We start from the raw sequence: 25728 nt of genomic DNA, 5'->3' as shown, positions 1-25728 counted from the left end.
GTATGGAGATTGAACGCTTGATTCTTAGTCAAAGAGGTTTCTCTGACTCTGTGATTAATACTATGTTACAGGCTCGTAAATCTGTATCTAGGGAGATATATTATAGAGTCTGGAAGACTTATATTTCTTGGTGTCTTTCTCATCATTTTTCCTGGCATTCTTTTAGAATTCCGAGAATTTTACAGTTTCTTCAGGATGGTTTGGATAAAGGTTTGTCTGCAAGTTCCTTGAAAGGACAAATCTCTGCTCTTTCTGTTCTTTTTCACAGAAAGATTGCTAATCTTCCTGATATTCATTGTTTTGTACAAGCTTTGGTTCGTATAAAACCTGTTAAGTCAATTTCTCCTCCTTGGTGTTTGAATTTGGTTCTGGGGGCTCTTCAAGCTCCTCCGTTTGAACCTATGCATTCATTGGACATTAAATTACTTTCTTGGAAAGTTTTGTTCCTTTTGGCCATTTCTTCTGCCAGAAGAGTTTCTGAATTATCTGCTCTTTCTTGTGAGTCTCCTTTTCTGATTTTTCACCAGGATAAGGCGGTGTTTCGAACTTCTTTTGAATTTTTACCTAAGGTTGTGAATTCCAACAACATTAGTAGAGAAATTGTGGTTCCTTCATTATGTCCTAATCCTAAGAATTCTAAGGAGAAATCATTGCATTCTTTGGATGTAGTTAGAGCTTTGAAATATTATGTTGAAGCCACTAAAAATTTCCGAAAGACTTCTAGTCTATTTGTTATCTTTTCCGGTTCTAGGAAAGGTCAGAAGGCCTCTGCCATTTCTTTGGCATCTTGGTTGAAATCTTTAATTCATCATGCTTATGTCGAGTCGGGTAAAACTCCGCCTCAAAGGATTACAGCTCATTCTACTAGGTCAGTTTCTACTTCCTGGGCGTTTAGGAATGAAGCTTCGGTTGATCAGATTTGCAAAGCAGCAACTTGGTCTTCTTTGCATACTTTTACTAAATTCTACCATTTTGATGTGTTTTCTTCTTCTGAAGCTGTTTTTGGTAGAAAAGTACTTAAGGCAGCTGTTTCAGTTTGAATCTTCTGCTTATGTTTTCAGTTTTTTTTCATTATAAAATTTAAACTTTATTTTGGGTGTGGATTATTTTTTCCACGGAATTGGCTGTCTTTATTTTATCCCTCCCTCTCTAGTGACTCTTGCGTGGAAAGATCCACATCTTGGGTAGTCATTATCCCATACGTCACTAGCTCATGGACTCTTGCTAATTACATGAAAGAAAACATAATTTATGTAAGAACTTACCTGATAAATTCATTTCTTTCATATTAGCAAGAGTCCATGAGGCCCACCCTTTTTTGTGGTGGTTATGATTTTTTTGTATAAAGCACAATTATTCCAATTCCTTATTTTTTATGCTTTCGCACTTTTTTCTTATCACCCCACTTCTTGGCTATTCGTTAAACTGATTTGTGGGTGTGGTGAGGGGTGTATTTGTAGGCATTTTGAGGTTTGGGAAACTTTGCCCCTCCTGGTAGGAATGTATATCCCATACGTCACTAGCTCATGGACTCTTGCTAATATGAAAGAAATGAATTTATCAGGTAAGTTCTTACATAAATTATGTTTTTTGGTTCAATACCTGGGTAGCTCTTGCTGATTGGTGATTGGAGTGCACCTTGTGGCGCATGAAACGCATCAGTTATTTGTTAGTATGACCTAGGATTTGTAATTGTGTGACTTGTTTACAATAAATAACTGAGTGTTTTACTGCATCTTACCGCGATGTCTGCACATTTCTTTTATATGTTTAAAATAACTATGATATAAAATCTTTAGGTTACATGTATAAGCTGTACGACATGTAAATATTACCTAAATTACATTTTTCTCCAAGCTGTCCCATTTTACAGTTGCAAATATTCCAAAATCTAATCTATTCCAAAATCTAAACGGCCAAAATTATGTGGACAACTGACCATCACACCTATATGTTGGACATCCTATTCCCAAACCATAGGCATTAATATAGAGTCCCCCTTTGCAGTTATAACTGCTGCAACTGTTCAAAATCTTATGGAAAATATTCCTAGGGATGTGTCTGTGGGAATTTGTGCCCAGCCAAAGTAGTATTTGAGACCGGACACTTATGTGAAGGTCTGGCTCGCAGTCAGGGTTCCAATTGATCCAAAAGATGTTCATTGTGGTTGAGGTCAGGGCTCTGTGCAGGACTCTTGAGTTCCTCCTCACCAAACTTGTCAAACCAATCCCTGAAAAACAGTACAAGAACCTTATCCCATCCCCCACCAAACTCTACAGTAAGCACTATCAGACAAATAGTGAGGCTTCTTCACTCCAGAGAACACACTTTTACATTGACGTTGTGCTTTACACAACTTCATCTGACGCCTGGAATTGGTTACGTTGATGTGAGTCTTGTGCACAGCTGCTCAGTTACGGAAATCCATTTCATGAAGCTCCCAATGCGCACTTTTTATGCTGATGTTGCTTCTAGGAGCGGTTTGGAACTCTGTAATTAGTGATGCTACAGAAGATAGACAATCATTAACACACATCCAAGTTGTGCCAGGTTGGCTGAGCTAAGATAGCAAATTTACTTGACTTTCCCTCCACTATCACCAGACCTCATCTCCACTGAACAAATAAGTGCCAGAGGTATAATAGAAATGGTGGTCTTACCAAATACTTAGATTTTTTATTTTAAGTGTGTACTAACAAACCTTTTTTTTACTTTTATTAGTGGAAATTATTTGGTTTTGTTTGAAAAATACTGTTTAGTAATAGCTAACTTGTTAACCTTGTTTTCCGTCTCCTCTCTCCGTAGAATGCATACACCGCTACTGCCATCAACAGCACAAACTTCTGCACCTCTGCAAAAGATGCTCTTGTTATTTTAGTAGAAAATGTTTTAAGAGTTGCCACCATCAACACAGTGGGTGATTTTGTACTATTTCTAGGAAAGGTAAGATTTTGTTCTAAGCTACAAAACAAAAATCCTTGTCATTAATTTATGTAGCAATTTCTAAATTGACCGTGTGTTCCTGAATTTTATATCCATGCATATTTTTGTGGTGAAATTCAAATAAGATTAAATTGGATGTTTCTTTATAGAATAATATTTATTAGAGCTGCAACTTGTTCAATTGAATCATAATTTAATATATCCACATTTCATGGTTTTGCACTTGAGAAGAAATGTGACCATGTATTTATTATTGTGAAATCTAAGTAAATGTTTAAACTTGCTAAGTTGTTCCATATTTTCTTAGCAGTTTGTTTTGAGCCCATTATTGTCCTACTCATTTTACTTATAGGGACATAAAACCCAAATTAAATTCAGTCATTATTTAGGTAGAACATACAATGTTAAACTACTTTCCTGTTTACTTCTATTATCAAATTTGTTTCATTCTCTTGGTATCATTTGTTGAAGGAGCAGCAATGCACTACTGGTTTCTAACTAAACACATGGACGAGCCAATGACAATCGGTGTATATATATGCAGCCACCAATCAGCAGCTAGAACCTAGGTTCTTTGCTGCTCCTAAGCTTACCTAGACAGACCTTTCAGTAAAGGATAACAAGAGAATGAAGCAAATTAAATAGAAGTACATTGGAAAGTTGTTTAAAATTGTATGCTCTGTCTAAATCACAAATGTCTAATTATGACTCTACTGTCCCTTTAAGAGCTTTTATATATTTAAAAAATATTCTAAAAGGAAGGTTCTGATATCAATGATATCCCCTCAAAATAAAATAGGTCAGGTTGTACTGCTACTGCTGATTGGTTGATTATATTTGTATCCTTTTTGTCTGAGAGTGGGCTTTCACTATCATCATAATATGGAACAATATATGTTCATTGGAATATCCATTATTGTCTTGCTAAATTCTACACAATGTTCTAAGAATTTCTAAATCTTTTTGACCTGGACAACATTTGTCTGATTTGTGAAACATATTGTAGTATTAGTGGCAGTATTTCTGAGGTAGTTTGCATTTTCCATTGTTAAACATTATTGAGAAATTGACTGTTCAGGACTACTTTCCACAGTTGAATGATTTAAAAACTAAGGGACAGATTTCAATTTAGATAGAGGTCTCTGTATTTAAAATATTTGTGTGTTAATCAGCCCACATTATTTTCACAGAGGTTACATCTTGCAGCTTAAAGGGACAGTCAAGTCAAAATTAAACGTGTATGATTCAGATAGAGCACACAATTTTAAACAACTTTCGAGTTCACTTATATTATCGAAATGTGCCTCAACTCCTACTGAGCATGTGCAAGAGTCACATTATAAATGTATGTACATGTTGTGATTGGCTGATGGCTCTCAGCGCTGCGGAATCTGCTGGTCCTCTACAAATACCTGATAATAATACCTGATGCATTAGAAAGGAAAATGTAACTGACATTTGTCAGAAAAAAATCTGCTACTCATTTGAAATTCAAACAAAGTGCTGTTGCATTGTCTATTTATTATGCATTTATACTGTGTTTAGTGGTCCTTTAACAAACTACTATCAAGGGCTAAACTTCTACAGCCAATTAAGGGGGGAAATGATTTAAAGGAACATTAAAGTATTTTTTAATAAAGGGGCATTGTAAAATGCATTGCAGCTTTTGTAAAATGGATGTTCCAGTTTTTATGTTTGTGAAGCATTTCACTATCTACCAATAAAACTATGGAATTTCTGTTTATTAGGTAGCAAATGTCTTGGCTCATAATGATTACAAGAGAACAGTTTTATCATTTAGTCAGGTCAAAAATAGTATGAAATCAAGACTTGAAAATTTGACTTAAAGGGATATGAAACCCAAAAATTGTCTTTTGTAGTTTAGACAGAGCAAACTATTTCAAAAAAAGTTTCCAATTTACTTCTATTACCAAATTTGCTTCATTACCATGATATTCTGTGTTGAAGAGATACCTAGGTAGGCATCTGGAGCACTACATCGCAGGAAATAGTGCTGTCTTCTAGTGCTCTTGCAAATGGATAACATTCTTGCAAAAATGCTGCCATATTGTGCTCCAGAAATGGATAGGCTCCTAAGCACGCATCCCTGCTTTTCAACAAAAGATACAAAGAGAGCAAAAAATCATAATAAATGTAAATTAAAAAGCTGTTTAAAATTGCATGCTCTATCGGAATCATGAAAGAACATTTTGGGGTTTTATGTCCCATTAAACCATGTTTGATCAAAGCAGATTATATGATAGACGCCTAACTAGTGATATGTGGTTCCTCATTTAAAAAATGTCACACCTCTGCATATGATTTTCTGACAAAACACATTTTAATAGACAGAAAAAAAAATTAAAGGTTCATAAGTTTCTGTCAAACGAAAAACCTTACCGTAAATTATATGGATTGTTAGCATCATTAGATTTCTTCCTAGACTGTCTGGAAAAGATACAGAAGAAAAGCACAGAAGCACTAATTTCTTGTGCAGTGGTTAACACAAGAGGTTGAGGTAACTTAAAGGGACAGTCAAGTCCAAAAAAAACCTTTCATGATTTAAATAGGGAATGTAATTTTAAACAACTTTCCAATTTACTTTTTTTTTTTTATTTATATTCTTTTTATTGAATTGAATAAAAACAAAGAGGAGAATAAAAAAAGAAAAAACAAACAAATGATACAGAGAGAAAAAATAAGCAATATAACATTAAATGGTTCTGAAGCACAATGTCATTAGAGTAAATAAATGAGCTTATCAGAATTATAGAGCTCAGATCACTTTTGTGTAGAGCTGAAATAAACAAGACTTCTGCAGAGTATTTCTTTCATACTAGCTGATGGTTTAGTAGTCATTGTGCATTATATGGAAAGCTAGCAGTCTAATGGAGATGACTACTGTGTTGACGTAGTAAGAAGGTGTCCATACTTAACGAACTCTCTTATAGTTAGAAGTTGCTTGATTACATTATCATCTTCTTTTAACAAAGATATCTATTATGCCATTGTGGAAGTGTCTAAGACATATAATTGTGCCTATATATAAAGACAAGAGTAAAGAAGAAGAAAGGGAAAAAAATAGAAAGATATAGGGGGGAGAAAAAGAAAGTAGACAACGTACTCCTCTTGGTTTGTGTTAGTGCGGCTATGTATTTGTCCATTATGCCTCAAGATAGGTAGTAGATGTTCATGTAATCATATTTCACACGGTGTGGTATGTGGTATTAGGTCCGAGTGTTTCCCTGAAGAAAAGTGTCCCATAGAAACTGAATGTCGTGGAAGAGGGACAGTTGCCCCAGTTTTAAGTAATAAAATCTTTCTAGCATCAGGTTTTTATTAACTAATCCAACCCATTCTTGGATAGAGGGTGTTCGAATATTCTTCCAATATTTGGGAATTAACTGGTTAGCTGCATTCAGCATGATTTGATAAAGATGTTTTCTTATTTTGCATGAGATACCTGTGGGGTGGCTAGGTAATATTAATTCATGTGCTGGTAAGAGTTGAGTTCCTATGGCTTTATTGATGTTTGTGAATAGGCTGGACCAGAAGGGTTTAATATGTTCGCATTCCTACCATATGTGTGATAAGTGACCTTCTAACTGGCAGCCCCTCCAGCAAAAGCCAGAAGTTCTTTTATATATGTATTTTATCCTTGCCGGAGTGAGGTACCATCTCATCATAACTTTCATATTTGTTTCTTTTGCTTGTGATGCTTTCCAATTTACTTTTATCACCAGGGATAGGCACGGACCAAGGCTGTGGTGGTCATTTTCCAAAGTATAGGCCTAAGTGAAGGACACCAATTTCAAATTAAAAACAAAAAAAACACTCTCTTTAGCGAGAGAGTAGTGGATGCATGGTGGAATAGCAATCCAGCAGAAGTGGTAGAGACAGTGAAGGAGTTTAAAAATGCATGGGATAGGCATAAGGTATAATATACTAGGTATAAGATAAGGCTAGGAACTAATGAAAGTATTCAGAAAATTGGGCAGACTAGATGGGCCTAATGGTTCCTATCTGCAGACACATTCTATGTTTCTATAAGTCAGGAGAGTGGCACTTTGCTGTCAAATGGGCTGCTTGTTGGTTGCCCCTGGTCTAGTTCCACAAGTACAAATTAGTCATCTAATCAAACAAGTTTAGAATAACATTTATATAAAGACTGCTTGTGGTATACTAGTATAACATGTTTTCAAAATTCAGACCTACCTTTTTTTTTTTTTTTTGAATTGAGCGTGTGCAACTCCTAACCAAACTCACCCACCTTGATGTTAATCGCATTATCATCATGATTGGTTACCTATATGGTTAGGTAAGGTTTATCAGAGTAGGCGGCGGTCTTCTACACACAGACACCAGCACCACGCTGCCGCACAGATCAAGGAATCGGGACAAGTCACGGCTCGCAGGTGGTTGACACAGGCAGCACTGCAGGCAGCTTGCTTCTTCCCACTCTCTCACTCACTTTCCCACTACTAGGCAGCATCCTGTGGGTGCGGCCCCAACCCCACGAAACGTGGTGCCACCTGCGTCAAGGAGGAGTCAGGACCAGTATTCATCTGTCCTACTTCTCACTCCCCACCGCAAAACGGGTGGTGGAGACTGCAAGGGACAGTCACGGACACCAGTGTCCGTATACGGACACCTTGCCTATCCCTGTTTATCACCAATTTGCTAATTTCTTAGACCTTGAAGACTGCCTCTAATCTGAATGCATTTTGACCGCTAGAGGACATTAGTTCATGTGTTTCATATAGATAACATTAAGCTCATGCACGTGAAGTTACCCTGAAGTGAGCACTGATTGGCTAAAATGCAAGTCTGTCAAAAGAACTGAAATAAGGGGGCAGTTTGCAGAGGTAAAAAGTGTATTTCTATAACATTGTTAGTTATGCAAAACTGGGGAATGGGTAATAAAGGGATTATCTTTCTTTTTAAACAACAAAAATTCTGGTGTTAACTGTCCCTTTAAAGAAAAATAAACTCAAAAGGGTTTATGTAATGATTTAAATATACAATTTAAACAACCTTTCCAATGTACTTATATAATTAAATTGACTTTGTTCTCTCAATATCCTTTTTGAATATCAGGAAGATAGGCTCTGGAGACACTAAATGGCAGCAGTGTTTGCTGTCATGTAGTGCTGCTGAAATGTGCACATTAACTACCTAGGTATGCTTGTCAACAAAATGCCAAGAGAACAAAGCAGATATAATAGAAATAAAAAAATTGGAAACTTTAAAAAAAAAAAATTCATGATGAGAAGTGAATATGGTAGAATTTCACGTATAAATGAATACAGATGTGTGATGTGCATACAAGCATGAAGGGAAGTACAATAGTCTAGGCAGGGTGATTGACATTTGGTCTTATCAAAGAAAGTGGTGAAATATTTGTAGGTGAACGGCGCAGGATTAAGACCGAACAAGAGTAGAAAAAATAGTGTGGAGTTGGATATTAATCAATTTGAGGGTTAAAAACTAATTTGGTGTTTTCAGCGGTTATACAGATTTTGGTTATTTGGTAGTTATGAAGGATATTTGTGATGATGCTGAAGTCAGAGTGGGCATCAAACTGATGGAGCAAGATTTGTAGATTGTGGTTATTCACAACATGACCATAACCCACAACTAAGCCTTATGAGAACTCAACATAAAGCTGGGAAAAGATTAACCCCTTAACCCAAAAGGACATATATACAGTACATTGTGCGGTACTTTGCCTATTGTACAGCATGACGTGTATATATGTCCGAGCTGCATCCAGCAGCCTCGGCTGTAAAGTTAGAACCGAGAGCTGGAGTTCCTGATTAGTGCTCTAGTTCCATGTGAAGGCAGATGCCAGAACGTTACAGACGGTAACACTGTGTGTGTCGTCTTCTATTAAGATCATCTGCTGGTGCCGGCCGGAGGTGTGGGAGGCAAACTGGGATGCGGTTGGCAGACCAGTAGCAGAGGGAGTGGGATGGCCCTACACCGCAGAAAAATTAAGGGGGAGGGATGGAGAGCTATGCTACAGGAAAAAAAGGTGGGGGGGGGCTATAAACAACAATCGCTGGAGGGGGGAGGGGAACCAAAAACACAAAGTTTTTTTATTTGTACTGCCAGTACTAAAGATGGCCGCAAGTAGTGGGAGGGGGGGGTTAGAAAGCTATTTGGGGCTATCAGGGAGGTGGGAGGGTTGAGGATGATCACTACACCGCAGGAAACAAATAATTTAAAAAAAAAACTAAACTGCAGACTGTCTGGCAGTACCTGAGATGGTGGTGGACCAGTGGAGGGGAGGCAGGGAAGAGAGCTGTTTTAGAGGGATCAGGGGGTGGGGATGTCAGGTGTGGGTAGGTTATCTCTACACTAAAGCTAAAATTAGCCTTACAAGCTACCTAATTAACCACTTCACTGCCGGGAATATTAGAAGTGTGATGCACAGCTGCAATTAGCAGCATTCTAATTACCAAAAGGCAAAGTCATGTATGTCTGCTATTTATGAACAAAGAATATCCCAGAGAAGCTTTTACAGTCATTTGTGCAATTATTGCACAAGCGATATGTAAATAATTTCAGTGAGAAACCCAAAGTTTGTGAAAAAGTTATCAATATTTTTTTATATTATTGAATTTGGTGGTGAAAATGGTGGGGCTAGATCCATACCTTGGGCTGTCTACTTGACAGGTAAATAAAAAAACAAGTCGCTCTTTCTGTTTCAATGAAGTGATATCAAAAATGCTAAAAATTCTCTGGTATTTTGGGCAAGTTCTTCTCTGAAAGTCCCGGTAGTGAAGTGGTTAATATATAGTCCAGAGATAACTACCACTAGAAAACTATTTCAAATAGACTAAGGAATTTGAATGAATTAGTTCAGCAGGTTCAGCCTTCAGTTTGGAGAGGCAGCACTTACAGGGACCCAGAAGTCCAAAGCTTTCCTAAAAAACAGAAAGGGATATGAAATCCAAAACTTTTCTTTCATGATTCAGATAGAGCATGCAATTTTAAACGCATTTCTAATTTACTTCTATGATCAATTTTTTTGTTCTCTTTTTTTCTTTTGTTGAAAAATAGAGACGTATGCTTAGGAGCCATCCCATTTCTAGAGCACTATATGGCAGCGGTTTTGCTTAGAATGTTATCCAATTGCAAGAGCACTAGATGACAGCACCATTTTCTGCCTCGTAGTGCTCCTAGGTATTGCTTCAACAAATAATTTTATGAGAACTAAGCAAATTTAATAATAGAAGTAAATTGTAAACTTTTTTTAATCACAAGATAAAATGTTAAGATTTTGTGTCCCCTTTAAAGGTCTAAATCTGTAAAGTAATATAAAATACAAAGCACAAACTGTTATTGTAACAAAACTCTCTTGTCATGCAGCGTAACGTTGCACTGGGCTTGTCTCTACTTCACATACAGAAATGCAGGAAATGCCCCTTAGAGAAGTATCTCAAAATCTGCCTGTCTAGAATCTTGTGAGAGATCTCGCAGCGCTAGGGGATCATTTTATATCATCTCATTTGAGCAGAGAGGTTTATGGAAGGCATCTCTCATCTTTCTGGGACTTACAGAAATATGGGATTTAAAGCATTCAGAGAGTTCAGCCCCTGTGAAGTCTGCACTATAATTTCTCTCCAAGCTGGCTAATCTTTGATCATCGGGGCCTCTGAGAACTGCTGAATATTAGGTTAGATATTGAAAATACAATCAGCCAGACAGAGTGAACGATGATAGAATATTGTCATTTTTAACATAATGTTATAAGTGCTTGTTCATGTATTTTATTTTAGCTGAGAATGGTGCTGTTGCTGAGGATAAGAACCCTAAGCTAATAAAGTGTATAATGATGCACAAGTTTGTATCTTATTCTCTGTGAGATTTGCTGGTGCACTAAAAATTCTAATAAAACATATTATTACCTTTTCTAATCTGAAACAAGAAACAAAATGTCAGTGCAGCACTCACGATTACAAGTGCAAGATTTTAGGAAAATAAAGTGTGTTTTGTATGAATTTATAGCTTCAGTAATATAAATGATTATTCGTTTAAGCTGACACAAACAACGTAACTTCACCAGTATTACTAATAACTTATTAGTAAATACTAACAAATACCAAAACACATTTTAACTTCTTTTGCAAATGAGATGAGGTTGACTAATTATTGGTCATTGGGTATAAGAAGTAAACTTTGAGATAAATAAAACTTAATGTCCCCTTGTTTGAATATATTGATCTAATCCATTTCTAGTTTCTCTGGCTGTACTGAAATTCTGCTGATCATCTGGTTTAAATGCCCATTGAACACCCAGCTCCATAGCGCTCAGTAATTCACTTGTTCTAGTTACAAATGGTATTTGTGTTTGAAGACCAAGGCATTTCTATATTGTTTTTCTTCCCTCTGTGCAGGAATCACAACAGATCGGTAAATCAGTCTGCTGTGAACGGGCACTGACATTTGTCAAATGACTGCTGCGTCTTAAGGAGCCTTGTGATTGATGCAGACATTGTATCAAATGAGTAGAAAACACAGCGAGCTAATAGGCACTTTCACCTTCACTTTGCATATAACGTTTTACTTATTTCTATAAATGATTGCTTTTTAGCCTTTACCAAGTGAAGGAACAATATAGGTTTGATTTATGTACTAAGCTGGCACAATTCATATATTTTTGTTATCATTTCACTTGTAAATAAATTAGCAGAATGTTTTTTTTTATCTTCCTATTTTACACTGAGGTCTTTTTATATGGTGATTTCTGTGTGTTTTATGAAATATGTATTTCACAGCCTTTGATCCTACTTTAGTGGGATTACAAGATGGTGCCCAGAATTGGTGTGCTAGATTTACGCTATTGACGCCCTAGGCACAGGTTACTAAGATGCTCTTTGCATTTGGACTGAGCTGTGTTGTCTCATTAACCCAAAATGAACTAACTTTTGTCAACCCACAAATGATACATTTTGCTTAAAGGGACATAAAACCCCCAAAATTTCTTTCATGATTCAGATATAGTGTAACATTTTTAAAAACAACTTTCCAGTGTGTTACTATTCTCTTTGTATCCTTTGTTGAAAAGCAGCTAGGAAAGTGACCGCCCATGCACGTAACTGGTGCAATATATAGCAGCAGTTTTATAGTTGTTATACATTTACAAGAACTGTATATGGCATGTGAACTCTACCTATCTAGATATCTCTGTAACAATTTTTTTTAAAAATTGTATGCTCTGTTTTAATCATAAAGAAAAATGTTGGGTTTCATGTCCCTTTAATTAGCACTCCAGTACAGTTTTTATTATCCGTGTATCTAGATGCTCATCTGAGAGTTGGATTCTCAAGGCATGCTTACTTTTCCAATGGAGAAATGTCTGAATTACAGCTACACAGTTATATGCAAGTGTTGTGTGTTTGATGGTTTTAAAATAGTGGCTGTTTTTGAGCAACAATATAGTTTTATAAATGCTGTGTTGTGCTAAATGTGAATATGTTTCATTTTGAGTTAAATTTCCTTTTCATTCTTTTAATTAATTGAATTAATGGAAATGAAACCACATGGCAATATCCATCGATTACCGTATTTGTTTAGTTTGGCTATAAACATTGTTTGCTCCGCATTGTTTAGAAAGGCTGGATCTCAAATGTACTACAAAATGATTGAACCTCATTCACATTACACAGTGATTGTTTAGAGCTGTACACAACCTCATTTACAGTTAGCCTTTATTGGGTACATTCAAGGGAGATTAGATAAACATTAACACCAGGTTTTTCAATTCTAAAGGATATCTTTCGAATGACGCAAATTAATAGAAGTAAATTGGAATGTTGTTTAAAATTCTATTCTCTGTCTGAATTATGAAATAATTTTTTTTGGTTTCATAGTAAATAGTATGACAGTAAGACTTTCAGAATAATAATATACTGTCATTCTAATTCTTTTACAATACATTTTAAGAATGCTGCACATAAAATATGTTATTAAAGGGACATCAAACTTCTGGGCACAACTACTATAGCATGATTACTATTCAGCACGCTATTTTGTTTTCGCCTTTACCTGAGGCGATTTTTAAAGTGCTGCCATCTTGGAGTTAAGGTATTCTTACATCCTGTGATAGAAGTGGTTCTTATTCATAGATCAATAGTCTCTCGCATAGGTTCACATCTTCATATGTCTGTTCTGCCTAAATTTATGAGATGATGACCCTATTGGGGGTAATAGTTGGAGACTGGTTTAATTTTATTTTATTACAGTTTAAGGATGTATTGCCTTTTACTCCTTCATTTCTATGTGTATACCAGGAGAAGTGGGGGGTGGGGGGGAGTGCTAAATTGTACCTGTTAGAAGAGTCTGTTTGCTTGGTTTTTAAAAAGCCTTCTAAGTTTATTGCTATAATTAAAAAGGTATTTTAAAAAATGTCATTGCCTGCAGATGGTTCAGGTCCATTTAAATATATTCTAGAGAGACAAAAGTGACAAAATTGAGAAGTTCATATTTGCAAGAGTTTGTGTCATCCATTGTTAACTGTAGCTTGAGTTTTGAGAACCTCAGAGCCTTCATACGTGTCTATGCATAAGTAGTGTCTTTAAACATGTGTGCAACATGCAATTACTTTTGGCATTGCTTGCAGATGCAGTCACTGATATTTCTTTCATGTAATTAGCAAGAGTCCATGAGCTAGTGATGTATGGGATATACATTCCTACCAGGAGGGGCAAAGTTTCCCAAACCTTAAAATGCCTATAAATACACCCCTCACCACACCCACAATTCAGTTTTACAAACTTTGCCTCCTATGGAGGTGGTGAAGTAAGTTTGTGCTAGATTCTACGTTGATATGCGCTCCGCAGCAGGTTGGAGCCCGGTTTTCCTCTCAGCGTGCAGTGAATGTCAGAGGGATGTGAGGAGAGTATTGCCTATTTGAATGCAATGATCTCCTTCTACGGGGTCTATTTCATAGGTTCTCTGTTATCGGTCGTAGAGATTCATCTCTTACCTCCCTTTTCAGATCGACGATATACTCTTATATATATACCATTACCTCTGCTGATTTTCGTTTCAGTACTGGTTTGGCTTTCTACAAACATGTAGATGAGTGTCCTGGGGTAAGTAAATCTTATTTTCTGTGACACTCTAAGCTATGGTTGGGCACTTTTTTAATAAAGTTCTAAATATATGTATTCAAACATTTATTTACCTTGACTCAGAATGTTCAACATTCCTTATTTTCAGACAGTCAGTTTCATATTTGGGATAATGCACTTGAATTAATTATTTTTCTTACCTTAAAATTTTGACTTTTTTCCCTGTGGGCTGTTAGGCTCGCGGGGGCTGAAAATGCTTCATTTTATTGCGTCATTCTTGGCGCGGACTTTTTTGGCGCAAAAAATCTTTTCTGTTTCCGGCGTCATACGTGTCGCCGGAAGTTGCGTCATTTTTGACGTTCTTTTGCGCCAAAAATGTCGGCGTTCCGGACGTGGCGTCATTTTTGGCGCCAAAAGCATTTAGGCGCCAAATAATGTGGGCGTCTTATTTGGCGCTAAAAAAAATATGGGCGTCGCTTTTGTCTCCACATTATTTAAGTCTCATTTTTCTTTGCTTCTGGTTGCTAGAAGCTTGTTCCTTGGCATTTTTTCCCATTCCTGAAACTGTCATTTAAGGAATTTGATCAATTTTGTTTTATATGTTGTTTTTTCTCTTACATATTACAAGATGTCTCACGTTGCATCTGAGTCAGAAGATACTTCAGGAAAATCGCTGTCTGGTGCTGGAACTACCAAAGCTAAGTGTATCTGCTGTAAACTTTTGGTAGCTATTCCTCCAGCTGTTGTTTGTATTAATTGTCATGACAAACTTGTTAATGCAGATAATATTTCTCCAACATAGGTGTGTCCGGTCCACGGCGTCATCCTTACTTGTGGGATATTCTCTTCCCCAACAGGAAATGGCAAAGAGCCCAGCAAAGCTGGTCATATGATCCCTCCTAGGCTCCGCCTACCCCAGTCATTCTCTTTGCCGTTGCACAGGCAACATCTCCACGGAGATGGCTAAGAGTTTTTTGGTGTTTAAATGTAGTTTTTATTCTTCAATCAAGTGTTTGTTATTTTAAAATAGTGCTGGTATGTACTATTTACTCTGAAACAGAAAAGAGAAGAAGATTTCTGTTTGTAAGAGGAAGATGATTTTAGCAAACGTTACTAAAATCGATTGCTGTTTCCACACAGGACTGTTGAGATGAAGTAACTTCAGTTGGGGGAAGCAGTTGGCAGACTTTTCTGCCTGAGGTATGACTGGCCACATTTCTAACACGACTTGGTAATGCTGGAAGGCTGTCATTTTCCCTATGGGGACCGGTAAGCCATTTTCTTAGATTAAGTAAAAGAATAAAGGCTTTATAAGGGCTTAAAAAACTGGTAGACATTTTTCTGGGCTAAAACGATTACTTGCTAAGCATATTTGACAGATTATAGCGCTTTATAGTTATTATAATCTTGGGGATTGTTGTTAAAAAACGGCAGGCACTGTATGGACACCTTTTTCAGATGGGGGCCTTCTCTAGTCATAGGCAGAGCCTCATTTTCGCGCCACTAATGCGCAGTTGTTTTTGGAAGGCAAGGCATGCAGATGCATGTGTGAGGAGCTAAGATCCACTGAAAAAGCTTATAGAAGGCGTCATTTGGTATCGTATTCCCCTCTGGGCTTGGTTGGGTCTCAGCAAAGCAGATTCCTGGGACTGTATAGGGGTTAAATGTAAAAACGGCTCCGGTTCCGTTATTTTAAGGGTTAAAGCTTTCAAATTTGGTGTGCAATACTTTTAAGGCTTTAAGACACTGTGGTGAAATTTTGGTGAATTTTGAACAATTGCTTCATACTTTTTCGCATAAATTTGATACTTTTGCTTCTTCAGAGGCTATTTTTGGGAGAAAGGTTTTGCAAGCCGTGGTGCCTTCCATTTAGGTGACCTGATTTGCTCCCTCCCTTCATCCGTGTCCTAAAGCTTTGGTATTGGTTCCCACAAGTAAGGATGACGCCGTGGACCGGACACACCTATGTTGGAGAAAACAGAATTTATGCTTACCTGATAAATTACTTTCTCCAACGGTGTGTCCGGTCCACGGCCCGCCCTGGTTTTTTTTTAATCAGGTCTGATGAATTATTTTCTCTAACTACAGTCACCACGGTATCATATGGTTTCTCCTATGCATATTTCCTCCTGTACGTCAGTCGAATGACTGGGGTAGGCGGAGCCTAGGAGGGATCATATGACCAGCTTTGCTGGGCTCTTTGCCATTTCCTGTTGGGGAAGAGAATATCCCACAAGTAAGGATGACGCCGTGGACCGGACAAACCGTTGGAGAAAGTAATTTATCAGGTAAGCATAAATTCTGTTTTCCTTTAGTAATGTACCATTACCTGTTGCAGTTCCATCAACATCTAATGTTCAGAATGTTCCTGATAACATAAGAGATTTTGTTTCTGAATCCATCAAGAAGGCTATGTCTGTTATTCCTCCTTCTAGTAAACATAAATAAATCTTTTAAAACTTCTCTTTATACAGATGAATTTTTAAATGAACATCATCATTCTGATTCTAATGACTCTTCTGGTTCAGAGGATTCTGTCTCAGAGATTGATGCTGATAAATCTTCATATTTATTTAAAATGGAATTTATTCGTTCTTTACTTAAAGAAGTACTAATTGCTTTAGAAATTGAGGATTCTGGTCCTCTTGATACTAAATCTAAACGTTTAGATAAGGTCTTTAAATCTCCTGTGGTTATTCCAGAAGTTTTTCCTGTTCCTGGTGCTATTTCTGAAGTAATTTCCAGAGAATGGAATAATTTGGGTAATTCATTTACTCCTTCTAAACGTTTTAAGCAATTATATCCTGTGCCGTCTGACAGATTAGAATTTTGGGACAAAATCCCTAAAGTTGATGGGGCTATTTCTACCCTTGCTAAACGTACTACTATTCCTACGTCAGATGGTACTTCGTTTAAGGATCCTTTAGATAGGAAAATTGAATCCTTTCTAAGAAAAGCTTATCTGTGTTCAGGTAATCTTCTTAGACCTGCTATATCATTGGCTGATGTTGCTGCAGCTTCAACTTTTTGGTTGGAAACTTTAGCGCAACAAGTAACAGATCATGATTCTCATAATATTATTATTCTTCTTCAACATGCTAATAATTTTATCTGTGATGCCATTTTTGATATTATCAGAGTTGATGTCAGGTTTATGTCTCTAGCTATATTAGCTAGAAGAGCTTTATGGCTTAAAACTTGGACTGCTGATATGTCTTCTAAATCGACTCTACTTTCCATTTCTTTCCAGGGTAACAAATTATTTGGTTCTCAGTTGGATTCTATTATCTCAACTGTTACTGGTGGGAAAGGAACTTTTTTACCACAGGATAAAAAATCTAAGGGTAAAAACAGGGCTAATAATCGTTTTCGTTCCTTTCGTTTCAACAAAGAACAAAAGCCTGATCCTTCATCCTCAGGAGCAGTTTCAGTTTGGAAACCATCTCCAGTCTGGAATAAATCCAAGCCTTCTAGAAAAGCAAAGCCAGCTTCTAAGTCCACATGAAGGTGCGGCCCTCATTCCAGCTCAGCTGGTAGGGGGCAGGTTATGTTTTTTCAAAGAAATTTGGATCAATTCTGTTCACAATCTTTGGATTCAGAACATTGTTTCAGAAGGGTACAGAATTGGTTTCAAGATAAGACCTCCTGCAAAGAGATTTTTTCTTTCCCGTGTCCCAGTAAATCCAGTGAAAGCTCGAGCATTTCTGAAATGTGTTTCAGATCTAGAGTTGGCTGGAGTAATTATGCCAGTTCCAGTTCTGGAACAGGGGCTGGGGTTTTATTCAAATCTCTTCATTGTACCAAAGAAAGAGAATTCCTTCAGACCAGTTCTGGATCTAAAAATATTGAATCGTTATGTAAGGATACCAACGTTCAAAATGGTAACTGTAAGGACTATCTTGCCTTTTGTTCAGCAAGGGCATTATATGTCCACAATAGATTTACAGGATGCATATCTGCATATTCCGATTCATCCAGATCATTATCAGTTCCTGAGATTCTCTTTTCTGGAGAAGCATTACCAGTTTGTGGCTCTGCCGTTTGGCCTAGCTACAGCTCCAAGAATTTTTACAAAGGTTCTCGGTGCCCTTCTGTCTGTAATCAGAGAACAGGGTATTGTGGTATTTCCTTATTTGGACGATATCTTGGTACTTGCTCAGTCTTTACATTTAGCAGAATCTCATACGAATTGACTTGTGTTGTTTCTTCAAGATCATGGTTGGAGGATCAATTCACTAAAAAGTTCATTGATTCCTCAGACAAGGGTAACCTTTCTGGGTTTCCAGATAGATTCAGTGTCCATGACTCTGTCTTTGACAGACAAGAGACGTTTAAAATTGATTTCAGCTTGTCGAAACCTTCAGTCACAATCATTCCCTTCAGTAGCCTTATGCATGGAAATTCTAGGTCTTATGACTGCTGCATCGGACGCGATCCCCTTTGCTCGTTTTCACATGCGACCTCTTCAGCTCTGTATGCTGAATCAATGGTGCAGGGATTACACAAAGATATCTCAATTAATATCTTTAAAACCGATTGTACGACACTCTCTAACGTGGTGGACAGATCACCATCGTTTAATTCAGGGGGCTTCTTTTGTTCTTCCGACCTGGACTGTAATTTCAACAGATGCAAGTCTTACAGGTTGGGGAGCTGTGTGGGGATCTGTGACTGCACAAGGAGTTTGGGAATCTCAGGAGGTGAGATTACCGATCAATATTTTGGAACTCCATGCAATTTTCAGAGCTCTTCAGTCTTGACCTCTTCTGAAGAGAGAATCGTTCATTTGTTTTCAGACAGACAATGTCACAACTGTGGCATACATCAATCATCAAGGAGGGACTCACAGTCCTCTGGCTATGAAAGAAGTATATCGAATTCTGGTTTGGGCGGAATCCAGCTCCTGTCTAATCTCTGCGGTTCATATCCCAGGTATAGACAATTGGGAAGCGGATTATCTCAGTCGCCAAACGTTGCATCCGGGCGAATGGTCTCTTCACCCAGAGGTATTTCTTCAGATTGTTCAAATGTGGGAGCTTCCAGAAATAGATCTGATGGCGTCTCATCTAAACAAGAAACTTCCCAGGTATCTGTCCAGATCCCGGGATCCTCAGGCGGAAGCAGTGGATGCATTATCACTTCCTTGGAAGTATCATCCTGCCTATATCTTTCCGCCTCTAGTTCTTCTTCCAAGAGTAATCTCCAAGATTCTGAAGGAATGCTCGTTTGTTCTGCTGGTAGCTCCGGCATGGCCTCACAGGTTTTGGTATGCGGATCTTGTCCGGATGGCCTCTTGCCATCCGTGGACTCTTCCGCTAAGACCAGACCTTCTGTCGCAAGGTCCTTTTTTCCATCAGGATCTCAAATCCTTAACTTTAAAGGTATGGAGATTGAACGCTTGATTCTTGGTCAAAGAGGTTTCTCTGACTCGGTGATTAATACTATGTTACAGGCTCGTAAATCTGTATCCAGAGAGATATATTATAGAGTCTGGAAGACTTATATTTCTTGGTGTCTTTCTCATCATTTTTCTTGGCATTCTTTTAGAATTCCGAGAATTTTACAGTTTCTTCAGGATGGTTTAGATAAAGGTTTATCCGCAAGTTCCTTGAAAGGACAAATCTCTGCTCTTTCTGTTCTTTTTCACAGAAAGATTGCTAATCTTCCTGATATTCATTGTTTTGTACAAGCTTTGGTTCGTATAAAACCTGTCATTAAGTCAATTTCTCCTCCTTGGAGTTTGAATTTGGTTCTGGGGGCTCTTCAAGCTCCTCCTTTTGAACCCATGCATTCCTTGGACATTAAATTACTTTCTTGGAAAGTTTTGTTCCTTTTGGCGATCTCTTCTGCCAGAAGAGTCTCTGAATTATCTGCTCTTTCTTGTGAGTCTCCTTTTCTGATTTTTCATCAGGATAAGGCGGTGTTGCGAACTTCTTTTGAATTTTTACCTAAGGTTGTGAATTCCAACAACATTAGTAGAGAAATTGTGGTTCCTTCATTATGTCCTAATCCTAAGAATTCTAAGGAGAAATCGTTGCATTCTTTGGATGTTGTTAGAGCTTTGAAATATTATGTTGAAGCTACTAAGTCTTTCCGAAAGACTTCTAGTCTATTTGTTATCTTTTCCGGTTCTAGAAAAGGCCAGAAAGCTTCTGCCATTTCTTTGGCATCTTGGTTGAAATCTTTAATTCATCATGCCTATGTCGAGTCGGGTAAAACTCCGCCTCAAAGGATTACAGCTCATTCTACTAGGTCAGTTTCTACTTCCTGGGCGTTTAGGAATGAAGCTTCGGTTGATCAGATTTGCAAAGCAGCAACTTGGTCCTCTTTGCATACTTTTACTAAATTCTTCCATTTTGATGTATTTTCTTCTTCTGAAGCAGTTTTTGGTAGAAAAGTACTTCAGGCAGCGGTTTCAGTTTGAATCTTCTGTTTATGTTTTTCATTAAACTTTATTTTGGGTGTGGATTATTTTCAGCAGGAATTGGCTGTCTTTATTTTATCCCTCCCTCTCTAGTGACTCTTGCGTGGAAAGATCCACATCTTGGGTAGTCATTATCCCATACGTCACTAGCTCATGGACTCTTGCTAATTACATGAAAGAAAACATAATTTATGTAAGAACTTACCTGATAAATTCATTTCTTTCATATTAGCAAGAGTCCATGAGGCCCGCCCTTTTTGTGGTGGTTATGATTTTTTTGTATAAAGCACAATTATTCCAATTCCTTATTTTATATGCTTTCGCACTTTTTTCTTATCACCCCACTTCTTGGCTATTCGTTAAACTGAATTGTGGGTGTGGTGAGGGGTGTATTTATAGGCATTTTAAGGTTTGGGAAACTTTGCCCCTCCTGGTAGGAATGTATATCCCATACGTCACTAGCTCATGGACTCTTGCTAATATGAAAGAAATGAATTTATCAGGTAAGTTCTTACATAAATTATGTTTTTGAGCTAAATGCTAGAGCCATAGTTGCTACTAGTCTGGTAATGCATTTCTGAAATTTAAACTCTTTCAGTGAATATCTGTTTTTTTATGTATATATAATTTTCAGTTTCTGAATATTTACCAAAAGTTGTCTCAGTTCAATAACTCGCAATATATTTTTCTACAGATCTTCTGTCCAGAGAAAACAAACAAAATTGTTGCTTAACTGATAACTTATTCCTTTCATGATGGTGAGATTCTATGAGAATCTATGAGTCTGGGTATTTTATACCTTAATTCGAGCTAGGCAACCTGTTACCACAAGTTTTTATCTTAAGGTCTGGAAAGCCTTTTGTTGCATGGTATTCTCGCAAAGGTTATTGCTGGAATTCTTTTAGAATTGCTAGAGTTTTTGCTTTCCTGCAGGAAGGTCAGAATAAGTGTGTCTCAGCTAGTTCTCTGAAGGGTTAGATTTTGGCTCTTTTCGTTTTGTTTCATAAGGTAATTGCTAATTTCCAGATTTTCAGACCTTTGTTTATTGCACTGATGAGAAATTAAACTATTTTTTTGTCCAGTTTCTTGGAATCTTAATCTAGTTTTGAGGGTTTTTGAAACTCCTCTTTTTAAGCCGATGCGTGGTTTACTCTGGCTAGAAGGGTTTCTGAGCTTTCAGCTTTTTCATACAAACCTTTTTTTTTTTTTATCCTACAAGCTATTCCTTTCTTCCTAAAAAATAGTGTCTACAGGTACTATTAATCAGGAAAATGTTGTTCCTTCTTTTTGTCCAGTTCCTAAGGGCTCTAAGGAGTGTTTTTGTTTTGTTTGCTTTTTACAATTTGGATGCAGTGTGAGCTCTCATATATTCTGTGAAAGCCACGTAGGATTTTTTACTTTCTTGATAGATAAATTACAGCAGCACTTAAAGAGGAAACAGAGGGCTATTAATAAAAATGAATACAAACTTTATTAAACATCCATAAAAGTGGTACAAGGCTGGCAAACGCCCTGACTAGTTTCATGCTCCATTGAGCACTTTTTCCCTTTTCTTTTTTATTATTTTTTTTTTTATCATTTCCCCTCCGAGTGCATGGGATACTGTTTTTCTTGCTACTATTGGGGGATTGGTTCCCACCGCTCACCTGATGCACCGCACTGCAGTCTGGGGCTGCTAGTCCTTAAGGATCAGTTTATCTTTGCCGGGCAACCCGCTTTCAGTTACGGCAACCTTTTGTGACATATTACGGAGCAGTTGTCAGTTCTTGGGCCTTTTGTAATAAGGCTTCAATTGAGTAGATTTGCAAGGCAGCTGCTTTTTCCGAAGTTTTATCACTTTGATGCGTGTGGGTTTTTATAGGCTGTTTTTGTCAGGAAAGCTCTGCAGGCTGTAGTGCCTGATCAGTATTGTAACGTCCTACCTTCACTCTTTGTCTCCCCCCTATTGTTTCATTGTGGACTCGTGGACTTCACTGCTTGGGTATAGGACGTTACACGGGATGACTCGTGGACTCTCACCATCTTATGAAAAAAACAAAATGTATGTTTACCTGATGACTTCATTTCTCCAACATAGGTGTGTCCGGTCCACGGCGTCATCCTTACTTGTGGGATATTCTCTTCCCCAACAGGAAATGGCAAAGAGCCCAGCAAAGCTGGTCACATGATCCCTCCTAGGCTCCGCCTACCCCAGTCATTCTCTTTGCCGTTGTACAGGCAACATCTCCACGGAGATGGCTTAGAGTTTTTTAGTGTTTAACTGTAGTTTTTATTATTCAATCAAGAGTTTGTTATTTTAAAATAGTGCTGGTATGTACTATTTACTCAGAAACAGAAAAGAGATGAAGATTTCTGTTTGTATGAGGAAAATGATTTTAGCACCGTAACTAAAATCCATGGCTGTTCCACACAGGACTGTTGAGAGCAATTAACTTCAGTTGGGGGAACAGTGTGCAGTCTCTTACTGCTTGAGGTATGACACATTCTAACAAGACGATGTAATGCTGGAAGCTGTCATTTTCCCTATGGGATCCGGTAAGCCATGTTTATTAAGATAGTAAATAAGGGCTTCACAAGGGCTTATTAAGACTGTAGACTTTTTCTGGGCTAAATCGATTCATTATTAACACATATTTAGCCTTGAGGAATCATTTATTCTGGGTATTTTGATATGATTATATCGGCAGGCACTGTTTTAGACACCTTATTCCTTAGGGGCTTTCCCTAATCATAGTCAGAGCCTCATTTTCGCGCCGGTATGGCGCACTTGTTTTTGAGGACAGCATGGCATGCAGCTGCATGTGTGTGGAGCTCTGATACATAGAAAAGTCTTTCTGAAGGCATCATTTGGTATCGTATTCCCCTTTGGGCTTGGTTGGGTCTCAGCAAAGCAGATTCCAGGGACTGTAAAGGGGTTAAATATAAAAACGGCTCCGGTTATTTTAAGGGTTAAAGCTTCCAAATTTGGTGTGCAATACTTTTAAGGCTTTAAGACACTGTGGTGAAATTTTGGTGAATTTTGAACAATTCCTTCATACTTTTTAGCAATTGCAGTAATAAAGTGTGTTTAGTTTAAAATTTAAAGTGACAGTAACGGTTTTATTTTAAAACGTTTTTTGTGCTTTGTTATCAAGTTTATGCCTGTTTAACATGTCTGAACTACCAGATAGATTGTGTTCTGACTGTGGGGAAACCAAGGTTCCTTCTCATTTAACTATATGTATTTTATGTCATAAAAAAAATTTAGTAAAAATGATGCCCAAGATGATTCCTCAAGTGAGGGGAGTAAGCATGGTACTGCATCATCCCCTCCTTCGTCTACACCAGTCTTGCCCATACAGGAGGCCCCTAGTACATCTAGTGTGCCAATACTCCTTACTATGCAACATTTAACGGCTGTAATGGATAATTCTATCAAAAACATTTTAGCCAATATGCCCACTTATCAGCGAAAGCGCGACTGCTCTGTTTTAGTAAATTCTGTAGAGCATGAGAACGCTGATGATATGGTTTCTGAAGGGCCCCTACACCAGTCTGAGGGGGCCAGGGAGGTTTTGTCTGAGGGAGAAATTTCAGATTCAGGAAACATTTCTCAACAAGCTGAACCTGATGTGATTACTTTTAAATTTAAGTTGGAACATCTCCGCGCTCTGCTTAAGGAGGTGTTATCCAATTTGGATGATTGTGATTATCTGGTCATTCCAGAACCACTATGTAAAATGGAAAAGTTCTTAGAGGCCCCGGGGCCCCCCGAAGCTTTTCCTATATCCAAGCGGGTGGCGTACATTGTTAGTAAAGAATGGGACAGGCCCGGTATACCTTTAGTACCTCCCCCCATATTTAAAAAATTGTTTTCCTATAGTCGACCCCAGAATGGACTGATGGCAGACAGTCCCCAAGGTCGAGGGGGCGGTTTCTACTCTACACAAGCGCGCCACTATACCCATAGAAGATAGTTGTGCTTTCCAAGATCCTATGGATAAAAAATGAGAAGGTCTGCTAAAAAAAGATGTTTGTTCAGCAAGGTTCCCTTCTACAACCAATTGCATGCATTGTCCCTGTCACTGCAGCCGCGTGTTTCTAGTTTGATGAGCTAGGAAAGGCGATTATTAGTAATTCTTCTTCTTATGAGGAGATTATGGACAGAATTCGTGCTCTTAAATTGGCTAATTCTTTCACCCTAGACGCCACCTTGCAATTCGCTAGGTTAGCGGCGAAAAAATTCTGGGTTTGCTATTGTGGCGCAGAGCGCTTTGGTTAAAATCTTGGGCAGCGGATGCGTCTTCCAAGAACAAATTGCTTGACATTCCTTTCAAGGGGAAAACACTCTTTGGCCCTGACTTGAAAGAGATTATCTCTGATATCACTGGGGGCAAGGGCCACGCCCTTCCTCAGGATAGGTCTTTTCAAGACCAAAAATAAACCTAAGTTTCGTCCCTTTCGCAGAAACGGATCAGCCCCAAGGGCTACGTCCTCTAAGCAGGAAGGTAATACTTCTCAAGCCAATCCAGCCTGGAGACCTATGCAAGGCTGGAACAAAGGAAAGCAGGCCAGGAAACCTGCCACTGCTACCAAGACAGCATGAAATGCGGGCCCCCGATCCGGGACCGGATCTGGTGGGGGGCAGACTCTCTCTCTTCGCTCAGGCTTGGGCAAAAGATGTTCTGGATCCTTGGGCGCTAGAAATAGTCTCCCAAGGTTATTCTCTGGAGTTCAAGGGGCTTCCTCCAAGGGGGAGGTTCCACAGGTCTCAGTTGTCTTCAGACCACATAAGAAGACAGGCATTCTTACATTGGGTAGAAGACCTGCTAAAAATGGGAGTGATTCATCCTGTTCCATTAGGAGAACAAGGGATGGGGTTCTACTCCAATCTGTTCATAGTTCCCAAAAAAGAGGGAACGTTCAGACCAATCTTAGATCTCAAGATCTTGAACAAGTTTCTCAAGGTTCCATCGTTCAAGATGGAAACCATTCGAACACTTCTTCCTTCCATCCAGGAAGGTCAATTCATGACCAAGGTGGATTTCAAGGATGCGTATCTACATATTCCTATCCACAAGGAACATCATCGGTTCCTAAGGTTTGCATTCCTGGACAAGCATTTCCAGTTCGTGGCGTTTTCTTTCGGATTAGCCACTGCTCCTAGGATTTTCTCATAGGTACTAGGGTCCCTTCTGGCGGTGCTAAGACCAAGGGGCATTGCTGTAGTACCTTACTTGGACGACATTCTGATTCGAGCGTCGTCCCTTCCTCAAGTAAAGGCTCACACGGACATTGTCC

At 38.2% G+C, this 25728-nt stretch overlaps 1 protein-coding gene across 2 annotated transcripts in view; it reads left to right on the top strand.

Moving 5' to 3' along the window:
* The window catches only part of SLC44A1 (solute carrier family 44 member 1), a 454935-nt gene that overhangs the window by 402240 nt on the left and 26967 nt on the right, over window positions 1-25728 (top strand). For both annotated transcript variants that reach the window (XM_053702619.1, XM_053702618.1), the window contains exon 13: window positions 2806-2943. In XM_053702619.1, the coding sequence (XP_053558594.1) occupies window positions 2806-2943 (138 nt within the window). The remainder of the gene's footprint in view (window positions 1-2805; window positions 2944-25728) is intronic.

Source organism: Bombina bombina, chromosome 2 (assembly GCF_027579735.1).
Source record: "Bombina bombina isolate aBomBom1 chromosome 2, aBomBom1.pri, whole genome shotgun sequence".
Taxonomy (NCBI): domain Eukaryota; kingdom Metazoa; phylum Chordata; class Amphibia; order Anura; family Bombinatoridae; genus Bombina; species Bombina bombina.
The sequence above is the reverse complement of the archived record's forward strand: the minus strand, read 5'-3'. Positions and strand labels throughout refer to the sequence as shown.